Here is a 24,815-nt window from a genome sequence, read left to right as displayed (position 1 = left end):
TCAATGTTAAATGTTGAATATGTGACCTGCTAAATCGTAATAAAAAGCAGAGAAATTCGTTACGACCCTATCTATTTCGGAATTAGAAGTATCATAAATCGATGCACTATGAGGCAATGAACTTGAACTTGTGGCGTGAAGGAGTGAAGTGACAGTGATTATCACTTTCTCTGAGCAGTAGATGAGGGTGCCTTGACATTGCAACGGAGTTTGAACAGTTATCAAAGTAAACCTTGATCAATCAAGGATTAAATATTGCCTCTAGGACCGGCAAAAGTATACACAGATATATCATTATTAAACCCTATCTTCAAAGCTGTTAATGGAGTTCACAGTATCTGCGTCAATTTCCGTGTATTCTTAGATTGGAACAATGTCCACAGTTTGAATAAACTCTTAAATGAATAAGGAAATAACATTTCGGCGTTCATTCGTACAGAGTGCAGCTTAATTTCAGGTTCCGAGCAATGAAACTAATTTGGGATAATGAAACTAATTTGGGATAATTGGATGGTGAAGTAATGTCTATTTAATCTGCAAATGTAAACTCATCTGCTTTTCTTTTTTATGTACACTGTTTTTTATGATTAATTTGTAATATTGCAACATTCAGCTATAGGGCACCGAATATTTTTGAGAAATTTGAAAAACGGAAGATCTAATTCTTTCAAATTAGTTCCATACGTGTTTGTATAACATGGCGAAAGTAATAAAATGAATCACACACATAAAATATCTCTTAACAAATCGAGATTCTGATTTTATTTGAAACAAAAAAACCACACAAAAGTCGCCAGCTGTCGTTGTTTTCAGCTTTGTCCGTAAGGCAGTGCAAAAAAACTCTCTCAAATGTTTCACAACATATACGAACCATACAGAATAATTTGTGTAATGGCTTGTTAATGTCATGACAATGCTCTAATTGACATATGTGTAAGTTGACACAATCATGTAATGCAACATATTGTAATCTACATTTCTGCCTTACAGATAAAGTCATCTCTCTCCATGTTTAACATGAAAATCATATTAGTTAAAAAAATAAAATAAAACTTCGTCGTAACTTACGATACCTACACCGTGTATATGAAATTACAGATATAGTATGATTATAGTTGAATAAATTGCCGATATCCATATGAAATAAAAATTTAAATATCAACTTAATTAACCGATAATTCGTTTGAAAATCATGAAAAATTAGAAATTATGAAAAATAAGAAACATGTTTGATATGCAATATTGGCATAGTATTATTTGTTTATTGGATCAGCGCAGAAGACATTTCTATCGGTATAAAATTAAGGTGTTTTAGACCTTATAGTACATGGAATGCCAGTAATGGCGGTCGTGAGTATTTATTAGCATCCACACTGAGGTAAACGGAGATCAACGCAATGAATACATCCCGTTTCTCTTTAAACTTGAAATTCGCACCGAAGAATTCACAGCATTACTGGTATATATTTTCTGTCCAAAAAAAATTGATATGAATGATTGAATTTATCGCAATGCTGGAAGAAGTGTCAGCAAAATAAGTATTCACTTTTGCACATGGCCTGGATCAGCTTCGACGTTAATTTCAAAGACGTTCTTAAAGGAAAATGACAATGGATAATGTACAAAGAAAGTCATGTATTTTCCACATACCTTGAGTCATATATCCATCGGGCGGTGTCCTATCCATCTCTAATGTATCCATATTAAGTTCATGTTTGGATTCACCACTGTAAGGATAACGTTATTACGCATAAGGCTTGCATTAACATAATATTTTTAACATCAAGGGAGAATACAGAGCAGAAGAAGGTGGAAATAACCTAACTGATATCACTGAGAGCCTAAACTTGCAGGAATATGCAATCGCAGACAAGGTCGAACAAACTTAGAGTTCAATGCTCCCTATATTTTACTCGGTCTGTCTGTGAATTGAAGCCTGTCGAATAAACCCTACTATTCAAGAATTCAACTTAACCGTACGTGTTTGAAAGGAATGTGCAATATTTATATGTTTACAGGTAAGTTTAAATGCAGACTATAATTAAAAAACGTTGCCCATTGTTCTTAAACATGACTTCCGGTTACAAGACTTGATGTTGGTACATGAATATTACTTTTTAACTTTGAAGAAGGCGAAAGAGACACCCGTTTTCGAACGGAAAAAGTCAAATCTACAAGTGTTGTCAATGTAATCCCATGTTTTACGAACTAAGACGATTGCAAATAAATTTGGAGAAAGGTATGATGTAGAAATGATTTTTAATCATCAAATTTAAGGTAATCTGCTTTCTGAATTGTAAATTCAAAAAAAAAAAGATTAGCTTAAATTGCAGAGTCACTTGTTTTGATAACTTGTTATATTGCAATTTTCAGCTATAGGGCACTTAAACCTTTTGTAAATTTGAACAATTGAAAGATCACATTCTCCCAAATTAGTTTCGATTGTGTTAAAAGCATCATTACAGTTCTAACCTCAATTACTCTACATAGACTTAATTTATTTATACTTGATTAATTGCTAAGCATATGCAAATGTAAACAAAGACGAAGAGAAATTGAAGACAAAACCACAAATACTATCAATTGTATATCATTCATAGAATAGAGATACAACATACAACAATCTTACCTGCTATTGAATACCGGAGGCTGAAAAAAAATGTAAAGATCCTCAAGTCATCTGCATTTCACAAAGTGTACATCCATCTCTCTCTCTCTCTCTCTCTCTCTCTCTCTCTCTCTCTCTCTCTCTCTCTCTCTCTCTCTCTCTCTCTCTCTCTCTCTCTCTCTCTCATTACGTCTTTAAGTATCTATTAATATGATATTTTTCGCCATCTAAAACAGATACGTTGAATAGTTGTTGAACACAATAAGTCAAAAATGACATTTTTACATATATTTCCACGCGTTTACTTAACACCTAACATATAGTAATTTACAATCGTGAACTTTTGTACGTACCACTTTGCTTGAGCCTGTATTTTTCTCGTTTTCTCCGTTTATTGTTTTGCGGATGATAGCGACGAATATAATGATAAGAATTAGAATCCCAGCAACGATAATGATGATGACCGTAACATTCATAGCGGGGTCGTCTTTATCTGTTGCAACGAAGAAGCAAAAGCCATTAAACTTGTAATGGCGATGATTGATAAAGTAAGATAGTTGTCGAATGATATTAGAAACAATATGTTAGGAATTGGTGCAACAATCCTGAGAACATTTTTCCTACCGAGGATAAATACTGCAATAGGGGGGGGGTGCTAACCAAAACTGGAATGAATAGGTTCTTTGAAGAAAATATGCACACTGTAAAACAGGGAAAAAATCACTAAAATGAGTTACACATTGTCCAAATATATGGGAGATAAGGAACCAAGTGTCGATACATTATAAGAAAATTGACAGGTACAAAAGTTTGTTGAGCAATACTTTTGTTTTTCAATTCGCAGGGAAAGTAATTTTCTTTTGTGTATACTTACAGTTCACAGTAATGTCCATTTTGTCACTTCGTCCATCATAGTCTTTGCTGTCGTTGAACGACGTCCAAGCAACACAGTAGTAGCTACCAGCAGCCCATCTTTTGATGTCAACGATATCAAATGCGTGGCTTGTCACTCCGCGGTGATCTTCAGTCCAATCAACCTCGAAGACACCGGTAACGTTTGACAAGTACAAAGATATCTTGTACGGATCAGGAATTCCGTCTTCTACCGTGCAACGTATAGTGATTAAATCATTCTCGGCAACGGGTCCCGATGGTCCTTCAATTCTTACCACTGGTGGATCTACGTTGTGAAATCATACAAAAAGAATATGCATCTTTTTTTCTAAATATAATAGGTAAATAAATATAATTATATAAATTAATCAATCAATTAATTAATTAATAAAAATATACACCTACGAGATATTAAAACTATTCTCTGTGTAGAAATATTGTAACAATTATCGTGTTGTTGATATTGTCATTGTAACCTAGTAATTTATTGTATGATAAGTATTATATAAGCAATCCCCTTCCGGCTTATTATGGAAGAAAGCAAACTTTGTTCAACATAATGTAGGGACGGAGCCGAGTACATTATGGAGTGCAAAGTTTGCTTTCGTCCATTATCGGTCGGGTGGGGGTACATCATTGCTATCAATTTATAGATTAGGCAATGCCAGTGAATTTGTAGAGTTAGAAATTATCTTGGGTAAAAATGGTGGAAAATCGAATACATGATCAGAAATAATCTGGGGATATGACGTCGCAACATTCAATGGTATTGACAAAGCTATAGTATATTTACAAAATGCATTAGTTATACAAATCTTATAAATGAAACAGTGAACTCACATTCTACAACAAGTAACACAGTATCATTTCCAGTGCAGTTGTTCCATCGTATAGCGTATTACTTGCCCTGCATTCATATACACCAGCATCATCGCGGTTAGATCGCTCTATATAGTGACTAAGATTCGACGACACTAGGATGTCACCTTTAGTCCAATTGTGGCTCTCAGCTAACGGATTGGCATCGATGACGCAGTCCAGAAATGCACTTTCACCCTCCGTTACGACAATGATGGAGCCATTTATTTTCACATCAGGGCCATCTGGAAGCAAACCACATATTTCGAATTAACAATGTGAGGGAAAATATGTTTTTATAATCATAATAAAACATAATTACGTCATATGATATCGAGCAAAACGTAGATTCATATATAGATCGGTTGATAGGCAGATCTGGAAGTATGTAGGTACGTAGGTACTTAAGGTAGAATGTACATAAACTGATAGGTGATCACATCAGTAGATGCTTGAATATATATTGACAGGTGAAGGGCATATTCTGTCAATGAAGTATCTGAAATATAACTGTTAGGCGTAGCCAAAATCTTAGAAAGAAAGGTTTATCTTACATTGCACTGCCAGTTCTGCAGTGTCATATGCCATGCCCATGGAGCCGTCGTAAAATATATTACTAGCAATACATGTGTAAAGACCAGCATCAAGCCGAGTGGCATTGCTAACACTGTGGCTCAGGTCCGTGGAGATGACAGCGCCATCTTTAGTCCAGTTGTGGTAGCTGACTTCCGGGTTTGAGACGACGCTGCAAGTAAATGTGGCCGATTCACCTTCTTTGATGGTGGAGTTTCGGTTATCAATGGTTACCTCTGGATTATCTGAAATTAGCACAAGTACGTTGCATCTCCTTTTAGACTATCAAAATATGATTACGAAAACATCAGTAAAGCCATGTAAAGGATAAATATAAGGATTCAGTTTAAAATCAGATTAGAAACCTGTCAATTAATTAATATTTATTTAGAACTTTATAATATATATATGAATTTTGCCTGAAAAAGAGTTTACGGAAATTCGTGTGACCACCACCTATGCCGTAACTAAGACACAATCACTAACCGATATGGCGGTCTGTGTGAAACAGCCACCCTTGATTTACTCTTGATGGCTATCACAGCATTAAATTAATCGTTCGTCTTTAACAACACACATGTTAGAAGTTGTTCCCCGTGCATATTTAGTGTTTTAACAAATGCATGCGCTACAGTTGCGCTGCAATTAGCGTACGCTGTTTGGTGTTGTTTTTGTAAAAAAAGTATATCTGGTTAACACTATCACTCGTAAATAATTTGAATATTATCCAACTGACAGTCTCATATCCGATTTCCTAACTTCAGTCCAGGAATAAGTTAAAATGTTTGGGTTTTTTTTGTTAAGAATTTGCTGTACGTTACAACTGTCATTGTCTTTTTCTCCCTTCACACTTATACCAGGTCAATCTTATCTCTATTTTTCTTCGGTCCTTCCTTCAACTGTGAAGTATTTCCGTTATACGTCTTCTTACCCTGATAACTATTTATATTTTTTCTACACATTTGTAAACGGCATGATTCGGACTTACATTCAACATCGAGTTCAGTTTCGCTGTATCCTATTCCCAGTGTTCCATCGTATAACATGTTACCAGCAACACAGACATAGACCCCGCTATCAAGTCGTTTCGTCTTGTCAATTGTATGGCTTAGATGTGTCGACAAGACAACGCCACCATTAGTCCAATTGTGGTAAGTCGCTTCCGGGTTTGAATCAATGCTGCAGATAAAGGTTGCTCTTTCACCTTCCTTCACTCTCAGAGTTGCCTTTTCAACTCTTACATCCGGGAAATCTGCAAATTATACATCAGCATGCAGCATCCGTTATTGAACACTGATCGTCCTTATTAGATCAATAAATATTAATACTTCTTAACTTAACGTGCCACAGATACACATTAATTGCTATCTTCTAGTAGAGCATCGGCGCCCGATGTCTAAAAGTCTGCGTTTCATTCTTTCTTAAAGGACATATTCACAAACAATATTCACATTTAAGATATGATACAACTGATAAAGTGTGTTGTTAACGCTCAATATACCCCGTGGTGCAGCATTTTAGGCGCCATACTTGTTTTGGTGTTTCTGCTTCTTGAAACATCTTCTGATTCATGTAGATAAACGAAATAGTCGAGTTACCATTGTTTGTTTTTGAAGAAATGCTTAATATTTTTTCTTTTTGCAGAAATGTAAAGGAAGGTTTCGGAACTTACATTCAACATTTACCATGGTTTCATCGTCTGCTGTTCCTGATGTGCCATCGTAAAAATCAACACCAGCGATGCACACGTAAGCTCCAGCATCACTTCGTTGAACATTGTTTACCTATGGCTAAGGTCTGTCGACACGACAGCGCCATCTTTCGTCCAATTATGGTAAGCTACTTCAGGATTTGAATCGATTTCGCAATTCAAGATTATATTTTCACCTTCTTTCACTGTAACAATCTGCTTGTCAACCATTATTTCTGGAATATCTGCCATTCAAAAACCAGTATGCAAAAAAGACAAGTTTTCTTCTTATTCTTAAACAGCTGCATAAGCACATTGTGCATATATACTATGACGTCAGTATTTGCTTCCTTAAAAAATTCATTTCCCGAAAAATCATATTTACGTACATTTTATTGTTTTTTATTACTACAATTGAGACTTCGTAGTGCAATTTTCATAGTGAGTATTAAAGACTTCCATACCGGGTCAACCCATAACTTGTATATCTTACTTCGATAATTATCCAGTCATGTTACATAATGGGTGGTTTAGAAAACGGTTTCCTAGTCATAGGCTGTAAATTAGTGTTCCTTTAAAGTCTTCAGGTTGACATTCGCCTCAGCGAAGGAATGTGCGTAGATCCTTTTCTAATCATCTTTCTCTCTGTATCTTTAATTTTGAGTTTTTTGATAGCTATTAGACATAGATGCTTCTTCATGAAACTGCATACAGAGAATAAACATATCCACAGGTGAAATTCGCCTTTCTGGACTTTGTTCAATAACACTAGCATACCTTGTTGCTCTCGTCTCGTCTGTGTTTATGCTACACATTTGTAAAAACTATTCCATACTTACACTGCACATACAGTTCTGTTTTATCGAATCCTGTTCCCATCGTTCCGTCGTAAAAGGTAGCGCCTGCGACGCAAACGTAGTCCCCGGCATCATGTCTTTGAACATTCTGAATCCTATGGTTTAGTTCTGTTGACACGACAGCGCCACCTCTGGTCCAGTTGTGGTAAGTTACTTCCGGATCAGAGTCAATTTCACAATAAAATGTTACATTCTCACCCTCCTTCACCGTCGCAGTTTTCTTATCAACCATTACATCCGGGATGTCTGAAAAGTATCATTTGGCATTATTATCTATAAATTTGAACAATTTTTGAAGTTTTCAAAAAAAGTTAATTTCTTCAGTCACCAAATACATAATTGGGTTTCTGTCATCGTATTGCCTAGTAGCGATGAGATAAAAAAATGTATCACTTGTAATGGTTCTTTCGGTTCATGAGGGCTAGGATTTCCCCAATGATATATTTACTTAGTTTTGCAATTATTGATCAGCATATAAATGGCAACACAACTGAAACGTGTGTTCCTGATCAACAGTGTTCGTCATGCAATTGTAAATGGTTAAAATTCTCTGTTATAAGCAGCTCGTTATCAATGGAAACTTAAAGAAAGGAAAACTGAAAATATCCACAGTAAGGTTGACCTGTTTTGCGCAAGAATATATTCCAAACCTTTAATAAATTCATTTCAGATTTTTATATGGACGTTTTTAAACTTACATTGAACATTTAATTCAGTTGTGTTATAACCAGTTCCTACGGATCCATCGTAAAACTCAGTACCAGCGATGCACATATAAACTCCAGCGTCACTTCGTTGAACAACATTAATCACGTGGCTGAGGTCTGAGGACACGACAACGCCACCTTTCGTCCAGTTATGGTAAGCTACTCCAGGGTGGGAATCAATTTCGCAGCTCAAGGTTATATTTTCACCTTCCTTTACCTTCAGAGTTGTCCTTTCAACCTTGACTTCGGGAGAGTCTGCGGATCGAATATTATCAATTAAACAACTATTAGTGAAATCAACACTCCCCTCAGCACAATTTAGACTCTTTGTACACTGTATTGTCTGTTCACTTACATGTTTAAAATGGCCTTAACATGTCTACGACAGAATCTGTAGATCATATTACACATAATTAACAGCAACTTATATCTTCAACTTTTTCAGCATTTACATTCGATAGACTCAAACAGTATAGGAGTGGTTTAAGGCATTGAAAGCAGTCTATTGTTCAATGCATTTACTGTTAAATATAATTACTGCGTGGCTAGTTTATTTGGCGCGATTTGCCGTATATGCATGACCTGAAATAATCATCAAGATCACAGTTAAATTCACGGAACCAATATTCATCTTAGGGGTTTAGAAACCTGAAAATTGCTGTCGACGCTTGATATAGTTTTTTCAGTATCATTTTGTTTCAATTTGGCTAACGTTTTATGCATAATGACTGATTTTAATGACACAAGTTTACACAACACCATTCAGTCTCAGCTCAGCACTAAGAGCAAGTTCATTTAACTTGTCGCTGATAAACGGTTATTCATATTTTACAGATTGGTGCGATGGGTTTCGCATTTTTAGACTCACATTCAACGATGAGTTCGGTTTCATTGTATCCAGTTCCTGGCGAACCATCATAAACACATTACCAGCGATGCACACATAGATTCCGGCATCGTGTCGTTGGACATTTTCAATAACAAGACTTAAGTTTGTGGATAAGACGGCGCCACCATACATGTACGTCCAGTTGTGGTAAGTTACTTCCGGTTTAGAATCAATTTCGCAGTTTAGAGCTGCATCTTCCCCTTCCTTCACTGTCACAGTTTTCTTGTCAACCTCTACGTCTGGGAAATCTGTCAATCAAAATATCGATTATACAATTGTCATTATAAACTATTTGTACGTCGTGCGTGGCATCGTTACATCCAATATGTTCCCACAGCACCATCAATCTAAAACTTATTTATTGTCTCTCTGACATGTTTTTTTTACCTCCACCTGCCATTCTGTTGGGCCACTGTTTTCACCGAAAAAACATTACATTTATACCATATGTAATTATATATATATATATATATATATATATATATATATATATATATATATATATATATATATATATATATATATATATATATATATATATATATATATAATATATATATGTGTGTGTGAATGTAAACTCCAGAGGTGGGCTCCTGAAGATCAAAATTCACATTCCTTATGATTGTAGTCATCTAATTTTGTCTTACCGCGAGATACTTAGTAATCCATAATAAAAAAAAACAGCATAATGGTTGACCCTTTCTCTACCATGGTTTGGCAAGCACAATTGTATATATATATATATATATATATATATATATGTGTGTGAATGTAAACTCCAGAGGTGGGCTCCTGAAGATCAAAATTCACATTCCTTATGATTGTAGTCATCTAATTTTGTCTTACCGCGAGATACTTAGTAATCCATAATAAAAAAAAACAGCATAATGGTTGACCCTTTCTCTACCATGGTTTGGCTAGCACAATTGTTATTAATTATGGATTAAGATTTAAATTCCCCAACCCTTATCGTTTTTACACATGGCTTTGGTGACTTCGTTGAAGATACACTCAGTCTGTTTTTGTCTCTTTTTAACCAATGTGATAATATTACAGTAGTAGTAGTAAGGATATGTCGACCATAAATACCTTCGCAAGCGCGAAAATGGTATTATAATTTACCTTAAAACCTAACCTACAGCATACTTGCCACTGGCTACATTTATCTAAGAGACATACAAATCATGTAAACTATCGTTAAACCTCGGGGACACAATAAGCTCAGTATTCTCTGTCCCAAGGTTCTCATTTCATATATTTGCTTTCGAAATTCCAGTTCACATACACGTTAGCTGAATAGTCGATTCTTCTACAAGAAGCTCTTGCACATTATTTGAGAAAAGCATGTTGAGATAATCATCATCATGATTGTCTCGTTGATTTGCGGGTCATCATTCTGAACGAATAACACCAATTTCGAAACACGCTTTAAGTAAGGAAAACTGGTGTTGAAATATCACCATGAATTACTACAGCTGAAAATCTCAAGGCACCAAGAAGAAATAGCATTATAGCATAACATATTTTATCTATCTATTTATTTAACTTCCCATCTACCTATCTACCTACTTACCTTCTTACCAATCTCTCTCTCTCTCTCTCTCTCTCTCTCTCTCTCTCTCTCTCTCTCTCTCTCTCTCTCTCTCTCTCTCTCTCTCTTCTCTCCAGTATACATACATTGAACAGTGAGTTCAGTGGCACTCGATCCTGTGCCTGTCGTTCCGTCGTAGAACACATTGCCAGCGATGCATTGGTATGTGCCGGCATTCTGTCGTTGGACGTTTGCGATGGCATGGCTCAGGTCTGTGACACGACAGCGCCATCTTTCGTCCAGTTGTGGAATGTTACTTCCGGGTTTGAATCAACTGTGCAAGTGAAAGTCACCTGTTCGCCTTCTTTTATCATCCAGTCTGCTTTTTCGACGCTTACATCCGGGATATCTGGGAGTCAATGGTCATATCAATAAAGTTTTGCTATACATATCTGATTAAAGTTTCTCTCGTCATAATAACAGCTCTGCTAGGTTTGAAGTGATGGTAAATAAAGTTTACATTGTTGTTCGTGTCACAGCACAATCACCCAAATATCATTAATCTCTCATCCAATCATTACAGTGATATCGGTATATGGATCACATTCAAATTATGTTTTTATCTTGATAGATCCGAAGTAGATAAACTTAATCATTCTTAAAATTATCGTATTTTTTAGTTGAACATGCTCTCACAGGTTCTGCTGGATTTTCGTCGACTCAGTTGTCTATCGCTAAGTGAAAGAACACTTTCTTGAAAGACAATAGTTGCCTACTACAAATAGCACCATTAGAACTAATTTTAGGATTGATAGAGTATTGTAGAAATGTTGGTATAATCACCAGCAAATTTAAACTTATCTATTTTTTTCCGTAGCTCAATTCATTTTACGGGTAATTTGTAAAATATTGAAAATTTCACCCGGAGACTGCCTAACACTTTTGAACAAATTGAACTATTAAAAGATCCTATTCTCCAAAATTACTTCCAAGTGTGTTAAAATAATATAATGTCGTTCTTGACGACCTTTAAGGTGGGGTATTGTTTTACTTACACTCCACATTTACTTCAGTTTCGTTGTATCCCGTTCCCAATGTCCCATCGTAAAATTCGCTACTGGCAGTACATCTATACACTCCTGCGTCGCTTCGTTTAACATGTTCAATGACATAGTTGAAGTCTGTGGACACGACAGCGCCACCTTTCGTCCAGTTATGGTAAGCTACTTCGGGTTGAATCAATCTCACAGTTTAAAGTTGCACTTTCGCCCTCCTTCACAGTCACGGTTTTCTTCTCAACATTTACGATGGGGAAATCTGTGAATCGAATACTGGAATAGATGTACTCAACATCTGGTTCGCATTTGTTTTTTCGAAATAAATGAGCAGGGGATAATCAACATACCCTTCGACCTATCCCCCTTTTATACTATTGTACACGTTGTTTCCTCATCTCTTTATCTGTTTCACTTTATTCGGTTTGACGATTGAGCACTTGTTCACACACCATGTCTTTGCTATATGTAAACCATGTTGTGAGGCTGTAAAATAGTAATTATTCATGAACATTCCCTTCCAAACTCGCGTCCAATCATATTTCTAAGGTTAATCATTATGATCCATTTAACAGAAACATTCTTTCAGTTTGAGTTGAATTCCGTAGTACCCTTAAATATCGACAAGATATTTATTTAAAAAGCGAATGAGAAACAGAAAGCGATGGAGAGAAGGGGCGGACGTTCAGACACGGGCGTGTACTCACATTGTACATCCAAGACGAAAGAGGCAGAAGTTTCTCCTCGAGTACCATCCCAAAACACAGCCGTTGCGTAGCACGTGTACTCCCCCTCGTGGCTTCTCTGAAGAGTCAACCCCAATGTTTCGTTTCCGGAAACCACTACATTGCCGTATTTCCATTGTACGCTGCTTGCAATGGGATTACCACTGACCTCACAGTGCTTGGTGAAAGGTCTGCCTTCAAGTCCAAAGTTGTCGACATCAGAAAACGCTATTTCCGGGTTATCTAAAATGGTTATTGTGCACTATTAGAGTTATATACACATGTATATCATGTAAGTGAGTGTACGTGAAAGTATTATATATATATATATATATATATATATATATATATATATATATATATATATATATATATATATATATATTAATATATACACACACACACACACACACATATAATATATATATATATAATGAAAGTATATACTCACATATATTATATACGTAGAATTATGAGTATGTGTTGTATTTGAGTATATGTATGTCTCTGTCTCTTTTTGTACAAACAACAACAAAAATTCATACTACAACAGTTTTATGCACATTGCAATCCTAATGCAGACTGTATATGAAGGCGGTAGGTATAGGTAGGTAGGTAGGTAAGTCTACTGGGTAGATATGCTGGGTAGGTATCTGTGTATCTATGTATGTTGCGTGGGAGGATTATAAATACTTACATTGTACATCGAGAAACATCTGTAACATTGTACTGCCAGGAGTGTTATCCCAAAATGTATTCATTGCCGTACAGTTGTAGGTCCCGTGATCATCACGTGTTACAGATGTAAAATTTAACCAATCGCCTCCCTGCCCCCACAACACGACATCAACTGCAGGGTTGCTTTCCATGACGTCACAGAGGACAGCAATGCTGCTGTTGACAATAACTTGACCGGTTGGACTTATGGGTCCGTAATTAATTGGTGTTATCACAGGTTCATCTGTCGGAATGATTACCTGTAATTACTGAGTATCTTTACGCTATTTAACTTACTCATGGTTCAGCCACTGATTTAATTCGATGACTGCAGATATTGTTGTTTACTATCTCAACTAATCATGATCCAGCTAATTTTTCTGGTAATTAGGGATGAGAAATGTCCAGGTTTTATTGTGATTCAACAAAAAAACGCAATTTATGGGGAGATCCATATTCAGGTCTATTACCCACTCATCCCTTTTCTGTCTAACATGTTGTTAAAGGCCTGTGTTGGCACCAGATGGTCTCTTCAGAAAATTTACCCATCAGATTACAATTTCAATGGAAAATAAAAGGCTGTCACATCTCCATAATCCTCTTACAGACAAGAACGAAGCTGATCACAGGGATCGCGAACAGTGCCTTTAACAAGCAAAAAAACCCGTCGAGACACATATATATACTTTAAAAGCTAAAACACTTCTGCCATTTCAATTGTATAAAATGAACTTACATTGTACGTCCAAATAAAGTCGTGTGCTTGCTTTCCCCTGCGTTCCGTCCCAAAAAGTGGTGTTCACTTCACAAGTATAGTTCCCGCTGTCACTCTTGAGCGCTGACGGGATCTCAAGTTGCGACGAGGTAGAAAGTCTTCCGTCTGGAAAAGTCCATTTGTAGTCAGCCTCGGGATTAGAGTCGGCAACACAATCAGCGGTAAACGTATCTCCAACTATAACTCTGCCGTTAATGTTATCTTCAATGCTCACACCAGGATGGTCTGTAATAAAATGACAATAATTGCATGAAGGTATGAAATGCATACATGCATGTATGCACATACATTCGTTAAGTATGTATGTACATTGTAAGTATGTATGTATGTATGTATGTATGTATGTATGTATGTATGTATGTATGTATGTATGTATGTATGTATGTATGTATGTATGTATGTATGTATGTATGTATGTATGTATGTATGTATGCATGTATGTATGTATGGTATGTATGTATGTATGTATGTATGTATGTATGTATGTATGTATGTATGTATGTATGTATGTATGTATGTATGTATGTATGTATGTATGTATGTATGTATGTATGTATGTATGTATGTATGTATGTATGTATGTATGTATGTATGTATGTATGTATGTATGTATGTATGTATGTATGTGTATGTATGCATGCATACATGCGTGTATGTATGTATGTATGTATGTATGTATGTATGTATGTATGTATGTATGTATGTATGTATGTATGTATGTATGTATGTATGTATGTATGTATGTATGTATGTATGTATGTATGTATGTATGTATGTATGTATGTATGTATGTATGTATGTATGTATGTATGTGTGTATGTATGTATGTATGTATGTATGTATCTAACTATCTGTCTATCTATCTATGTGTATGAATTTTATTATTTATTGTTTAATTATTATATCTTAAATTATTTATCTATCTATTGATTTGTTTGTTTGTTTACATCTATTTATGTTTTGACGAATATATAAAAATAGGTCATGTTACTTACATTGTACATCCATAAAAATCGAGGAATTTCCATATCCCGTTTGTCCATTGAAATACGTGTTATTGGCATGACACGTGTATCTCCCAGATTCTGACCTCTTTGAGTTTATGATAATTAGCTTTTGGTCATGGCTGATGATGTCATCATTGAAATCGGTCCAGGCAATATCCCCTTCTGGGTTGGCATCAACGTGACAGCTGGCAAGGTAAACATCGCCCTCAATCACTTTCCCGCCACTGCTGTCTTCTATCTTTACTGACGGCGAATCTGCAAAATTCGATTGTTTACTTTTGTCATTTTAGTGGTGTTTAACAGATAAGGATACTCCCTTAAACTGTGGCTCATGCCAACATTAATAATTAAAGCTAATATTTATCTTTTCCACTGTGGGTTTCCCTTTCCTTGTTCACATAATGATACTCTTTCTTCGTCGTTTCATATTGTATTTTTTATTTCTTAACACGATTGGAACTAATTTGGGATAACTTGATCTTCACGTTTTTCAAATTTCTCAAAAGTGATGGTGCCCTACAGCTAAATGTTGCAATATCACAAATTACTCATAAAAACAAGTGTAAATTTAAAAAGAAAAGCAGATGGGATTACATTTGCAGAGTAAACCGACATTGCTTCATCATCCAGTTATCCCAAATTAGTTCAAATCGTGGTTTCTTTGTCTATCGGTTTCAAAGACAAAAGAAAAAGGCTTTTATTACACTTACAGTGTACAAGGACGTCATATAAAGCGATGCCTCGTCCAATGCTATTGTCATAGTACATATTTTCAGCCACACAAGTGTACGTCCCATTGTCTCGTCTTGTGACGCTGCCAAGATTTAACACCCCACCGTCTGAATTGTTTCGTCCATCTGGCTCTAACCAATACCAGGCATTCAGTGTTTTGGGGTTACCATCCTCTGTAATTTCACAGACAGCGAAGACTTCATCCCCTTCGAGAAACGGTCCCATCGTAGTGTTGATCGCAGCCACTGTTGCGGGGTCTATCGAGATTACACGGACATGGCATAGCGGGAAGATATAAAAGAGATACAATGGTAACGCCCTCCCTCAGTCGTAGAGATTTTATCTTGAAGCATACCTCACGTGGCCAAGGCGTGTGAAGGTTGGTTCAAGATCGTACGACAAGGAGAAAGGAGTAATTTATTTCTTTAAGTTGTGCGTGACATTTTCAATTCCAATGTCAATAGCACTGAGTTAAATGACAGTTAAATATCATTCGTGCACAGGGCCGATTGCAGCCGAAATTATGTTGTCTAAAATCACGATGTTCAACGAATGATCCGAAAAGCATTGAGCGTGTCGATTAAAGAGACACTGCTACTTGTCGCAGAGTTTATTCATTTGTTTTTACAAATCTCAACTACTAAACAAAAACAAAAATCCAAATATCCTAAAAAACAAATATCCTTGATATGCCTGGTTTGTGGAAACATAGTAACTTATTTGAAACGTGACCTTGAGGTAAATGTTGTTGTTCACTATGAATATTCCTGTTGAGTATCATTGATAGTTACGAGTTACAGCAAAAAAAGATAGATATTCTCACCTTAACCAAAATTCAGCAGTTTATCGTCGCAATAACCCCCCCCCCCAAACATTAACAGTTGATGATAATCAATGATATATTACTCATTTCACTTCGTATTTTTTTTTAAGTGTCACGCCGCAAAAGCATTGTCTACAAAACAAAATCGCAAATCTAGCTGTTTATTACAGCGACAAGTGCAACAAATGTCAGAAAAGGATACCTAGCATAAAGGTACTTACACTGCACATTCATGATGACGTCGTTCGCGCATGTCAACTGGGGCCAGAGATTTGACGAGATATTGTCGTTTTCGTATTGGCAGTTGAATACTGCTCCGTTGTCAGCCTTTTGAAGTCTCGTTGAATATTCGTTGGTTGAAGCGTTAACACGCGATATTTCGTTGGCGTTCTTCAACCATACTAGGTCACCCTGGGAGTTACCGTTGACCCGACACGTCAATGTTACATCGGTTGTGTCTGATACCACGGTGTGACCTGGGTTGACCCCACAAATTGGACCGTGTTCTGCGATTTATGAGAGTTTGACTTCGTGAGCGTTGTGAGAATTATACATAATCTAAATGACCTAAAATGACTGGTAAAATCACAGCATGGAGAAAATCAAGCAAAGTATTTGGCGCTCAGCTAAAACGATATTCTGTTTGCAAAATAAAAAGTGCAATTTATTTATTGACGAGTCAGCTTATGCCATTGGAAAGCATAGATTAACAAAATGTACACGATTGAATTAATATGTAAGAATAGGTTCCTTTAGTGTTGTTCAAATTTATCAAAAGTGATAGGCGCCCTACAGCTGAAAGATGCAATATTATATATTAACCATAAACAATTTATTCCAAAAAAAGAAATGTAGATGGACTTGGATTTGCTGATTAAAGCAGCATTACAACAATCTCCTATTCTCCAAAACTAATGCCAAATCGTGTTAATTATACATACATACATACATACATACATACATACATACATACATACATACATACATACATACATACATACATACATACATAGATATATATATATATATATATATATATATATATATATATATATATATATATATATATATATATATATATATATATATATATATATATATATATATATATATATATATATATATATATATGCTCACTGCTTTAATAGTAGTTAGAGCACTTTGAGATTGTTGGGCAGCCTCTTGCGTAATATAAGGGACGTTCTCTGTTGGCAGTATGCTTCACTCATGGTACGTATTACCGTTAGAGCACTCTGGTGAGTCCATATTTTAAATCCTCAACAATATGTAACCGTACTCTCTGTGCCCAAGTTCAGAGGTTGCCATAAAGCCATTATGGTGATAACCGGGAGGGCACATTGTATACATTTTGTATATATATATATATATATATATATATATATATATATATATAATATATATATATATATATATATATATATATATATATATATATATATATATATATATGTGTGTGTGTGTGTATATATATATATAAAAGATTATTTCTATCCAAATTCGTAACAATTTCACTCTTATATTGAATTTATATGATATTATATGCACGTCTCAGTTTTAATCAATGCACAAATGAACGTGTTTTTTTTCTTTCTTCGACTAAAAATGTGTTTTTATATGTTTCTTCGAAAAAGAAGAGGTTAGTTCAGTGAATGAGCATCCATGAATCATCACATACCGAGTACCAACAGCTCCGCCCTTCCGAAATCACTCGAGCCAACCAGTGTGCACTCGTAATTGCCCGCCAAAGCTGACGTCACGTTGCGCATGAGCAAATGATACTCCCCTTTCGATGTCTCACCCGGAAGGTCATAGCCTAGTCGAAGTGTAGTGATGCCCATCGTGACTTCGACATACCGATCGCCCTCTTTGAACTTCCATGATGGTGTCTGGCTTCCAAGGTTATTGAAACTGCAATTAAGCTGTGCGTCCCTGCCTACCACAGTGACAGTGTCTGACGGGGTTACGTTGAAACTTGCTGAAAGTGCATCTGTAAAACAAAGATAATATATGTGTCATTGTATCATTCTTAGCACTATGAATGTCGTAGCACTTGACAAACTGAAAATATTGACCTTGTAAACACAGCGTAACTGTGTAAAATATACAGTATTATCTTACATGCTATGTCTATATTTCCACTTTCGTTTCGTTCAATAAGTGTTGATATGAACCAGCATTTCTAAGATGTTAAAATATGGGCTATATCTTCACTCTGAACGGAACTATTTTCAGCAAGGTGCATGCGCAGAGACGATGACAAGGAAAAGCTGAGTGAATCTCCTGAAGCTTTTTTTTCATTTAATTTAGTTTCCTTGTTTTACTTCGTGTAATATCCCCTGATAACCCTTGACAAATTCATTTCTAATGCTGACAAAGATTCGGTCCGTAACGTAGTATTTTACATTGTTCACTCAGAGTTTGTATTGGCGCTAGCTTGTTAACGAATCTGTCAGTATTTCTGATTTTGGAGTGAAATTGCAAAAAATATTGTTGCAAACAATACAAAACTTAAATCCGTTCGATGCAGTCAGTCTACCGCTTAACCGTATGGTTTGCATCCAGAAGGACCCATCTAGTATGACGTCAAGAACAAAGAAGTCATGTAACTGATATCTTGTCCTGACCAGATCGGTTTCTCGCTTATTCCATGTCCACCTGTGTGATGTTTCTGTGTGTACATTTCAATGTGTAAGGGTTTCAGCGCACGTCGCATTATGACAGGCGTGACAAAGCTGGAGTCTGTATGTCTTAAAATCAGTGGGTCCATCACTTTAGCCATGGGTACCTTGACAGTTTTGACAAGCAATATATATCTACTCGTAAATTACCAGAATCAATGTTTGCTTTTATCGGCATTCTCATTATGTTCAAGTGTTTGTATAGCTATTTCCGCGTTCCTTTACCGTGACCTCACAAGACCCAGGGAAACTTTCCGCCAACATAGACGCGTCGAATGCTTCGGAAGATGGTCGCTTACTTTGAAGTCATGTTCATACATAAAACACGGGCAAAGTTCCAACAAAGTCGTCTAAAACTTTGTATGAAATTGTATTAAACGGTTTATCAACTTTGATCGCGTAGATGTTGTAAATTGTACTTCTCTTGTAAAATTACACAGACATATCTCCATATAAACTCAAACAAGCTCACATACATGAAATAGCATGGCTAATTGATGTGTACGTCATCGCTAAAATCTTAGTATACAGATCGATAATACTATTGTTAAAAAACTTGATTACTTCTTGCTAGGATTTAACGTGATTGGAAAAATATGGCGTAATGCCTTGTGACACAACTTGTTCGAGGAATCAATAGTCATACATACAAATACATGTACGTGGATGGTCTCATTTCCTTATGATGGATGTATCATCGTCAGATAAATGAAATCATGCTTAAAAGTCAGCATTAGAAAAAACAAAACTGTTGTGTCGTTTTTACTTTAGGCAAAGCATTACTTTCCAACGGTTAATCAATTAAAACAAAATCACATCTTATGCCTACACGTGATAGCTTGCTAACATCATTTTTTAACGTTTCAGGTGTCACATATTTAGGTTACACTACACCTTCCTGCAGCTTGTAAACAGAAATCAGCGGACCGCGCAGCAATACAATAGAGTTTATGTTACTATGCCACAACTGTTTGTCGACTGCATGAAGTTATGCATACACACATCACCTTTACATTCTTGTACGATTTCAATGAAGTCATCCTTTTAGTAAGCTACAAGGTTGAAGTGGGCGTGTCAACTAGCTATTCAAGGGTCGGACGACGCTGTTGTTGATTGGTTTCGATCAAATTAGGGCAAAGGTCACAACTTCTTGCCCCATTTCTGTCGTAAGGTAGCACAAAAGCTTCCCAACGCTCCACTTACTGTGGACTAAGATTACTCCACACACTCGGTGACACTGCTATATCAGATTATAATGATAGCGGGTCGGATCATGCTCAATGTATCAGCAATTGCAATATTTTCGGGTTAAAATATCTTCAGTTGCAATGAAATATTGGTTTACTAATGTGCAAACCTTCAAATAACGTATATCGTTTTCCTGGCCTGTGTAATTTAATCAAGCAGGTGACTTGAAAGAAAATGTACCGAGATATTATCATTGTACTTGCCCATTAGTTTTTGCGATATCCTAACATAATATTGGCGGAGTTTTGCGTTAAAGATAATAGCTATCCTTCAAGGGCAGAAACTGTAACATTTATGATGTATTCTCTTTTTGTTGTGTGTGTATATGTACGTGTATATGAGTATGTGTGTGTATGTGTAGTGTGGGTCAACTAGTGTTTCATCATGTCTAGATAAAGCATTTTACTTGTTTACTCATCCTACTCAAGTGTAAACTACTCTATTATTGTGGGTCGGTGAAATTTGGTCTGGACTAAAATTCAAATGTAGTAAATGACATTGTATTACACACGACTTACGGACGCTTATTGATAAGATGCCTTGTATCAGTAGAACACGAAATTGCATTTGATTACAAAACAAAAACAAAAAAATCCTCAAAGTTAAGCTATTGGCTTTACATGGAAAAGTTCAGCCATTCTCTCTCGTCTAATCGAGAACACGAATCAGTAGTCTGTCAGCAAAGTTTTAAACTAGAATTTACCATTATTTTTACAATTTACAATTATTTGGGGTTCAAAATGCATGCTATAATCTCGTCATGTCAGTGCAAGAAAGTCATAACTGATATTTTGGCAAAAATCTTGTGAGAATGATTTAAATGACTGATTATATTTGCTTAAATTCAAAAGAACCATTATTCAGTATTTATTAGAACGTGTTCGTTGTTGAAATTGTGGATTCCAGTATTAACTACTTCCCTGTTAAATTCTTAAATTTGCAAGTACGACGTGACTGCACTGATACTACGCGCTGCGTTCACTACACGGGAAAATAAACGATGGCTTTTAGGGAACTAATTTGCTTCTTGAAAATTAATTTGCTCCTTAGTTTTTGAAGGAGTTCCTTGAAGAATCCAGCAAGATGAATGGCTTTAGCGTTGGATTATAAAAAGCAAAACAAAACAAAGTAAATAAATAAAAACAAACAAAATTATGCTTAAGTTGCCTCTATAGCGCATGTTACCTAAAAGTGTGCAGTGAACTTTCACAGTTCACCAAGTTCAAATTGAGAGAAACATTTTGTGACTTTTGTGATTTATTCAGTATGTTTGCTACAGTTTACTGTGCTAGATTGCAAAGAATTTTGAGAGACACAGTGCTCAGCTTGTCCACTCATACTGTACATGTCCTGACTTCATCGCTTTTGTTGACAAATGAAATCCAGGGTAACCTACAATTCAAATGATATGTCGACAATAATAGTCCACATAACACGCATACTGTCTTGACAAGCTGAAGAGTGGGTGTTTAAACTTCCTAAGAGAAGTATAAGATTTGCTTGACACGTAAAACAAAGAAAAAGTCTATTGATGTTATGCACAGCGTAGTTCCCTATCATGAGTAATAGCAAGTGGTTTACAATCCGAGTTTAATGAAAATTCTGACTTGATAATAACGCATTCTCCCATAATGCCAGTCATCGAAAACCATACCATAAATTCAACATTCCGAGCTCGGAGCATCCGATCAGTCATAAGAAAGACGCGCAATTTCCCAGAAGAGTCAGTACACACTTCAGGTATATCATATGTGGAAATTGTGTTTGGTATGACAAGACGGAACAAGGTCGTTAAAAAATTGTGAAACCTATCTAGCTAAAATCCGTAGCTAGTGTCACCCGGTATGTCGTTTTAACAGAGAGCTGACCTGACATTAAAGGCCAGAAGCGTGGACATTATAATTGTTTACTCTAACTTCAGCAATTATTGTCAAAATGACCGGCCGTACTTTTTCACCAGAAGTCTTGAAGCTCCAAGGTTGCAACTTTCTGTAATCTATTTTCCGTGGAAGGGGTTTTCATGTTTTGTAGAATATACGATACTGTTATATTCTCAAAGATCAAACGACTACTCGAAACAGTCTGTTCTTTTTTAATTTTACAGGGATCTCCCTTACAGCTAAAGGTGACATTCATGAGCTTAGTTTGCACTTTGAGATCGACATAATTTATGGAGAGGACAAAATTTGAACATATTAATTTTCGTTTCAGGACAAAAATGTAGTCACTTAACAATAAAGGTGTAGATCGATTGTCCATCTAAATATGATATCAATATTTGCACATGTTTACATTCATTACTTAAGGAGATACATAGTTCAGAGAAATTTTACGACACCACGACGGCATTGACCGAAACCCGCCCCTCAGTGTTTTCAACGGACGAATGCACGCCGTAGCTAGATATCCTACCGTTTGCTTAGCTTATTCACCTTACCAGCCTTCAGAAGCTTGTGCTTTTAACACAAGAGTTCCCGCCCTTCATAAATTACTAGCATACAACCTTTTCACTGACTTAAAAGACTTAAGTTACCTACTAAACGCTAATGATCGTGGTAAAGTACACTTACTGACTTCCTTGTGTGATAGTAGATGGTACCAGAGAACACATTTGATGACGGAAAACACGGATCCAGTGACAGGCATCGTTTAATCAGCGTGTCTTATCCGTCCTCTCGACGCCTTCAGCTCTTTTGAAATTAGTTGTTTCTCCGCCAATGGTGTGACTGCCACTCGTACAGACAGCTGCTGTAATCGTCTTATTTTGTCGTATAGCTACAGTCACGCGAACCAGTGTGGTAGGTGAATATGGTGTGACTAGAAGTGTCCTTACGTTGACCTGGTACGCGAGGACAAAGGTAAACAAATGAGCGTGCAAATTCTGTATGACGGATCTTAAACGCTTTCTTTTTTCTTGAAATGCAAATGTTGTCGGTGTCGGCTTTCATCTCACCGACCAAAGGTTAAGGGTTCGCGAGAGAGGGTCTCTTAGGTAGGTAGTCAGGAACGTGCATGTATGCGGGTCGGACATCAACACGACAATAAACGCTTTGTAAAGTTGATCCCGGCGTCGGTTCATACAAACTGTAAACAATAATCTTCAGTTTTCAGTATATCAGGAAAATCATTCCATTCAATATACTTATGTTTGATGCTTACATAAATGGACACTTTCAATACTTACAAGGCCCGACATTACCAACATTTGTCGTTTGAACGACACATACACGCAGCTTTCTGAACACAGCACGCTGCAACTAAAGGATACACAACTGCCATGGTGTAGCGTCACTAGTGACATCATAGTGACGTATAGGCATGTGGCAGTGAATGCAATCTTAAAACTGAAAAAAAAATATTCATTTTGAACTGTTGTCAAAGTTGAGTCTCCTTGGGGGTCTGAATATAAATCGAGGGCAATGTAACGGACCCCATTTGTTACTCATTCCTACACGACTTTCAAAACAGCTGGTATAAATGATGTTATTTCGAAGCGGGCATCAAAGGCGACATCGACAACGTAACCAAGCTACGTATGAGTTATGTTAATAAAATTGAAGGTAGTCTGGACGTTCGGAAGTGACACGTGATGGGTTGTCAAGGTGTCGGTTATATAAAAACACTTATTGTGACATACGTGCCTCGGATGATTACTTCAAGACCATCATTGACATGTTTCATTTTACATCTATTGTTTGATTGAATCCACGCCCTCATGTTATTGTTTACAAATACTCGCTTTGACAACCTGTCCAAATGTCACTCTCTCTCAGACTCGCTGTCGCTGTTACGTCGCTACTTACATTCTCAGCATACCAAGAGACATTGGAGAAACTATATCTTCGTTGATGGCGAGTGTTGGCTTGTCCAGCGTCTCGTAAATATACTACGTTGACTCGCAGACGATCGTGGACCCTGAGTCAATGTTAGCATATGCTGAGAAAAATTACAGTTCCTCAACACAAAACCAATTGTTGAGTATACAATCCCCAAGCCAAGCCGAGACTAAATGTCACGGGGATAAAGAGAGACAGACAAACTGCTTTGCAAACTCTTTTTCTAAGGACATAACAATGAATACGAATGACATTTTGCTGCGTTACTTACAAAATACGGACACATTACTCGTACACGACGTAATATTCAACAAATTTCGTGCTATAACCGCTAATAGTTTGGAGATAACATGCATGCAATGTCAAAGAAAAATTCATAGCCATATGCGTCCGTTTTTCAGAAGAGCGATACCCGCATCCCAGTCGCGGATTAACATACATGATGACGTCATTTGTTAACCTCTAGAACACGCAAAGCAATATACCTGTACGAACAAAGAATGGGGCGGAAGTCGAGGTGTAAGAAGGCCAACACTGTGATGTATATCATGATAATTTACATCGAAAAGGGAGTGCAATCCTATCACCAGA

General features: G+C 36.4%; 2 protein-coding genes across 2 annotated transcripts; both read right to left on the bottom strand.

Moving 5' to 3' along the window:
* Positions 1–4,345: 4,345 nt before the first annotated feature.
* On the bottom strand, positions 4,346–7,715 carry LOC139128666 (kin of IRRE-like protein 1). Its single transcript, XM_070694402.1, has 5 exons — positions 7,463–7,715; positions 6,606–6,868; positions 5,922–6,185; positions 4,915–5,178; positions 4,346–4,605 (listed from the first exon to the last, which is right to left on the bottom strand). The coding sequence occupies exons 2-5, from the start codon at positions 6,619–6,621 to the stop codon at positions 4,346–4,348; spliced, it is 804 nt and encodes a 267-aa protein (XP_070550503.1). The 5' UTR covers positions 6,622–6,868; positions 7,463–7,715.
* An 851-nt stretch (positions 7,716–8,566) lies between these two features.
* On the bottom strand, positions 8,567–23,240 carry LOC139128661 (B-cell receptor CD22-like). Its single transcript, XM_070694396.1, has 11 exons — positions 22,959–23,240; positions 18,138–18,449; positions 16,663–16,947; positions 15,597–15,875; positions 14,875–15,141; positions 13,841–14,104; positions 13,085–13,348; positions 12,370–12,630; positions 11,663–11,830; positions 9,056–9,324; positions 8,567–8,578 (listed from the first exon to the last, which is right to left on the bottom strand). Exons 1-11 carry the CDS (start codon positions 23,032–23,034, stop codon positions 8,567–8,569), a joined length of 2,457 nt encoding a protein of 818 aa, XP_070550497.1. The 5' UTR covers positions 23,035–23,240.
* Positions 23,241–24,815: the final 1,575 nt, after the last annotated feature.

This window comes from Ptychodera flava, unplaced genomic scaffold, assembly GCF_041260155.1.
Source record: "Ptychodera flava strain L36383 unplaced genomic scaffold, AS_Pfla_20210202 Scaffold_63__1_contigs__length_709137_pilon, whole genome shotgun sequence".
Lineage (NCBI taxonomy): Eukaryota > Metazoa > Hemichordata > Enteropneusta > Ptychoderidae > Ptychodera > Ptychodera flava.
Note: the sequence above shows the minus strand (reverse complement) of the source record. Positions and strands in the feature narration are given on the sequence as shown.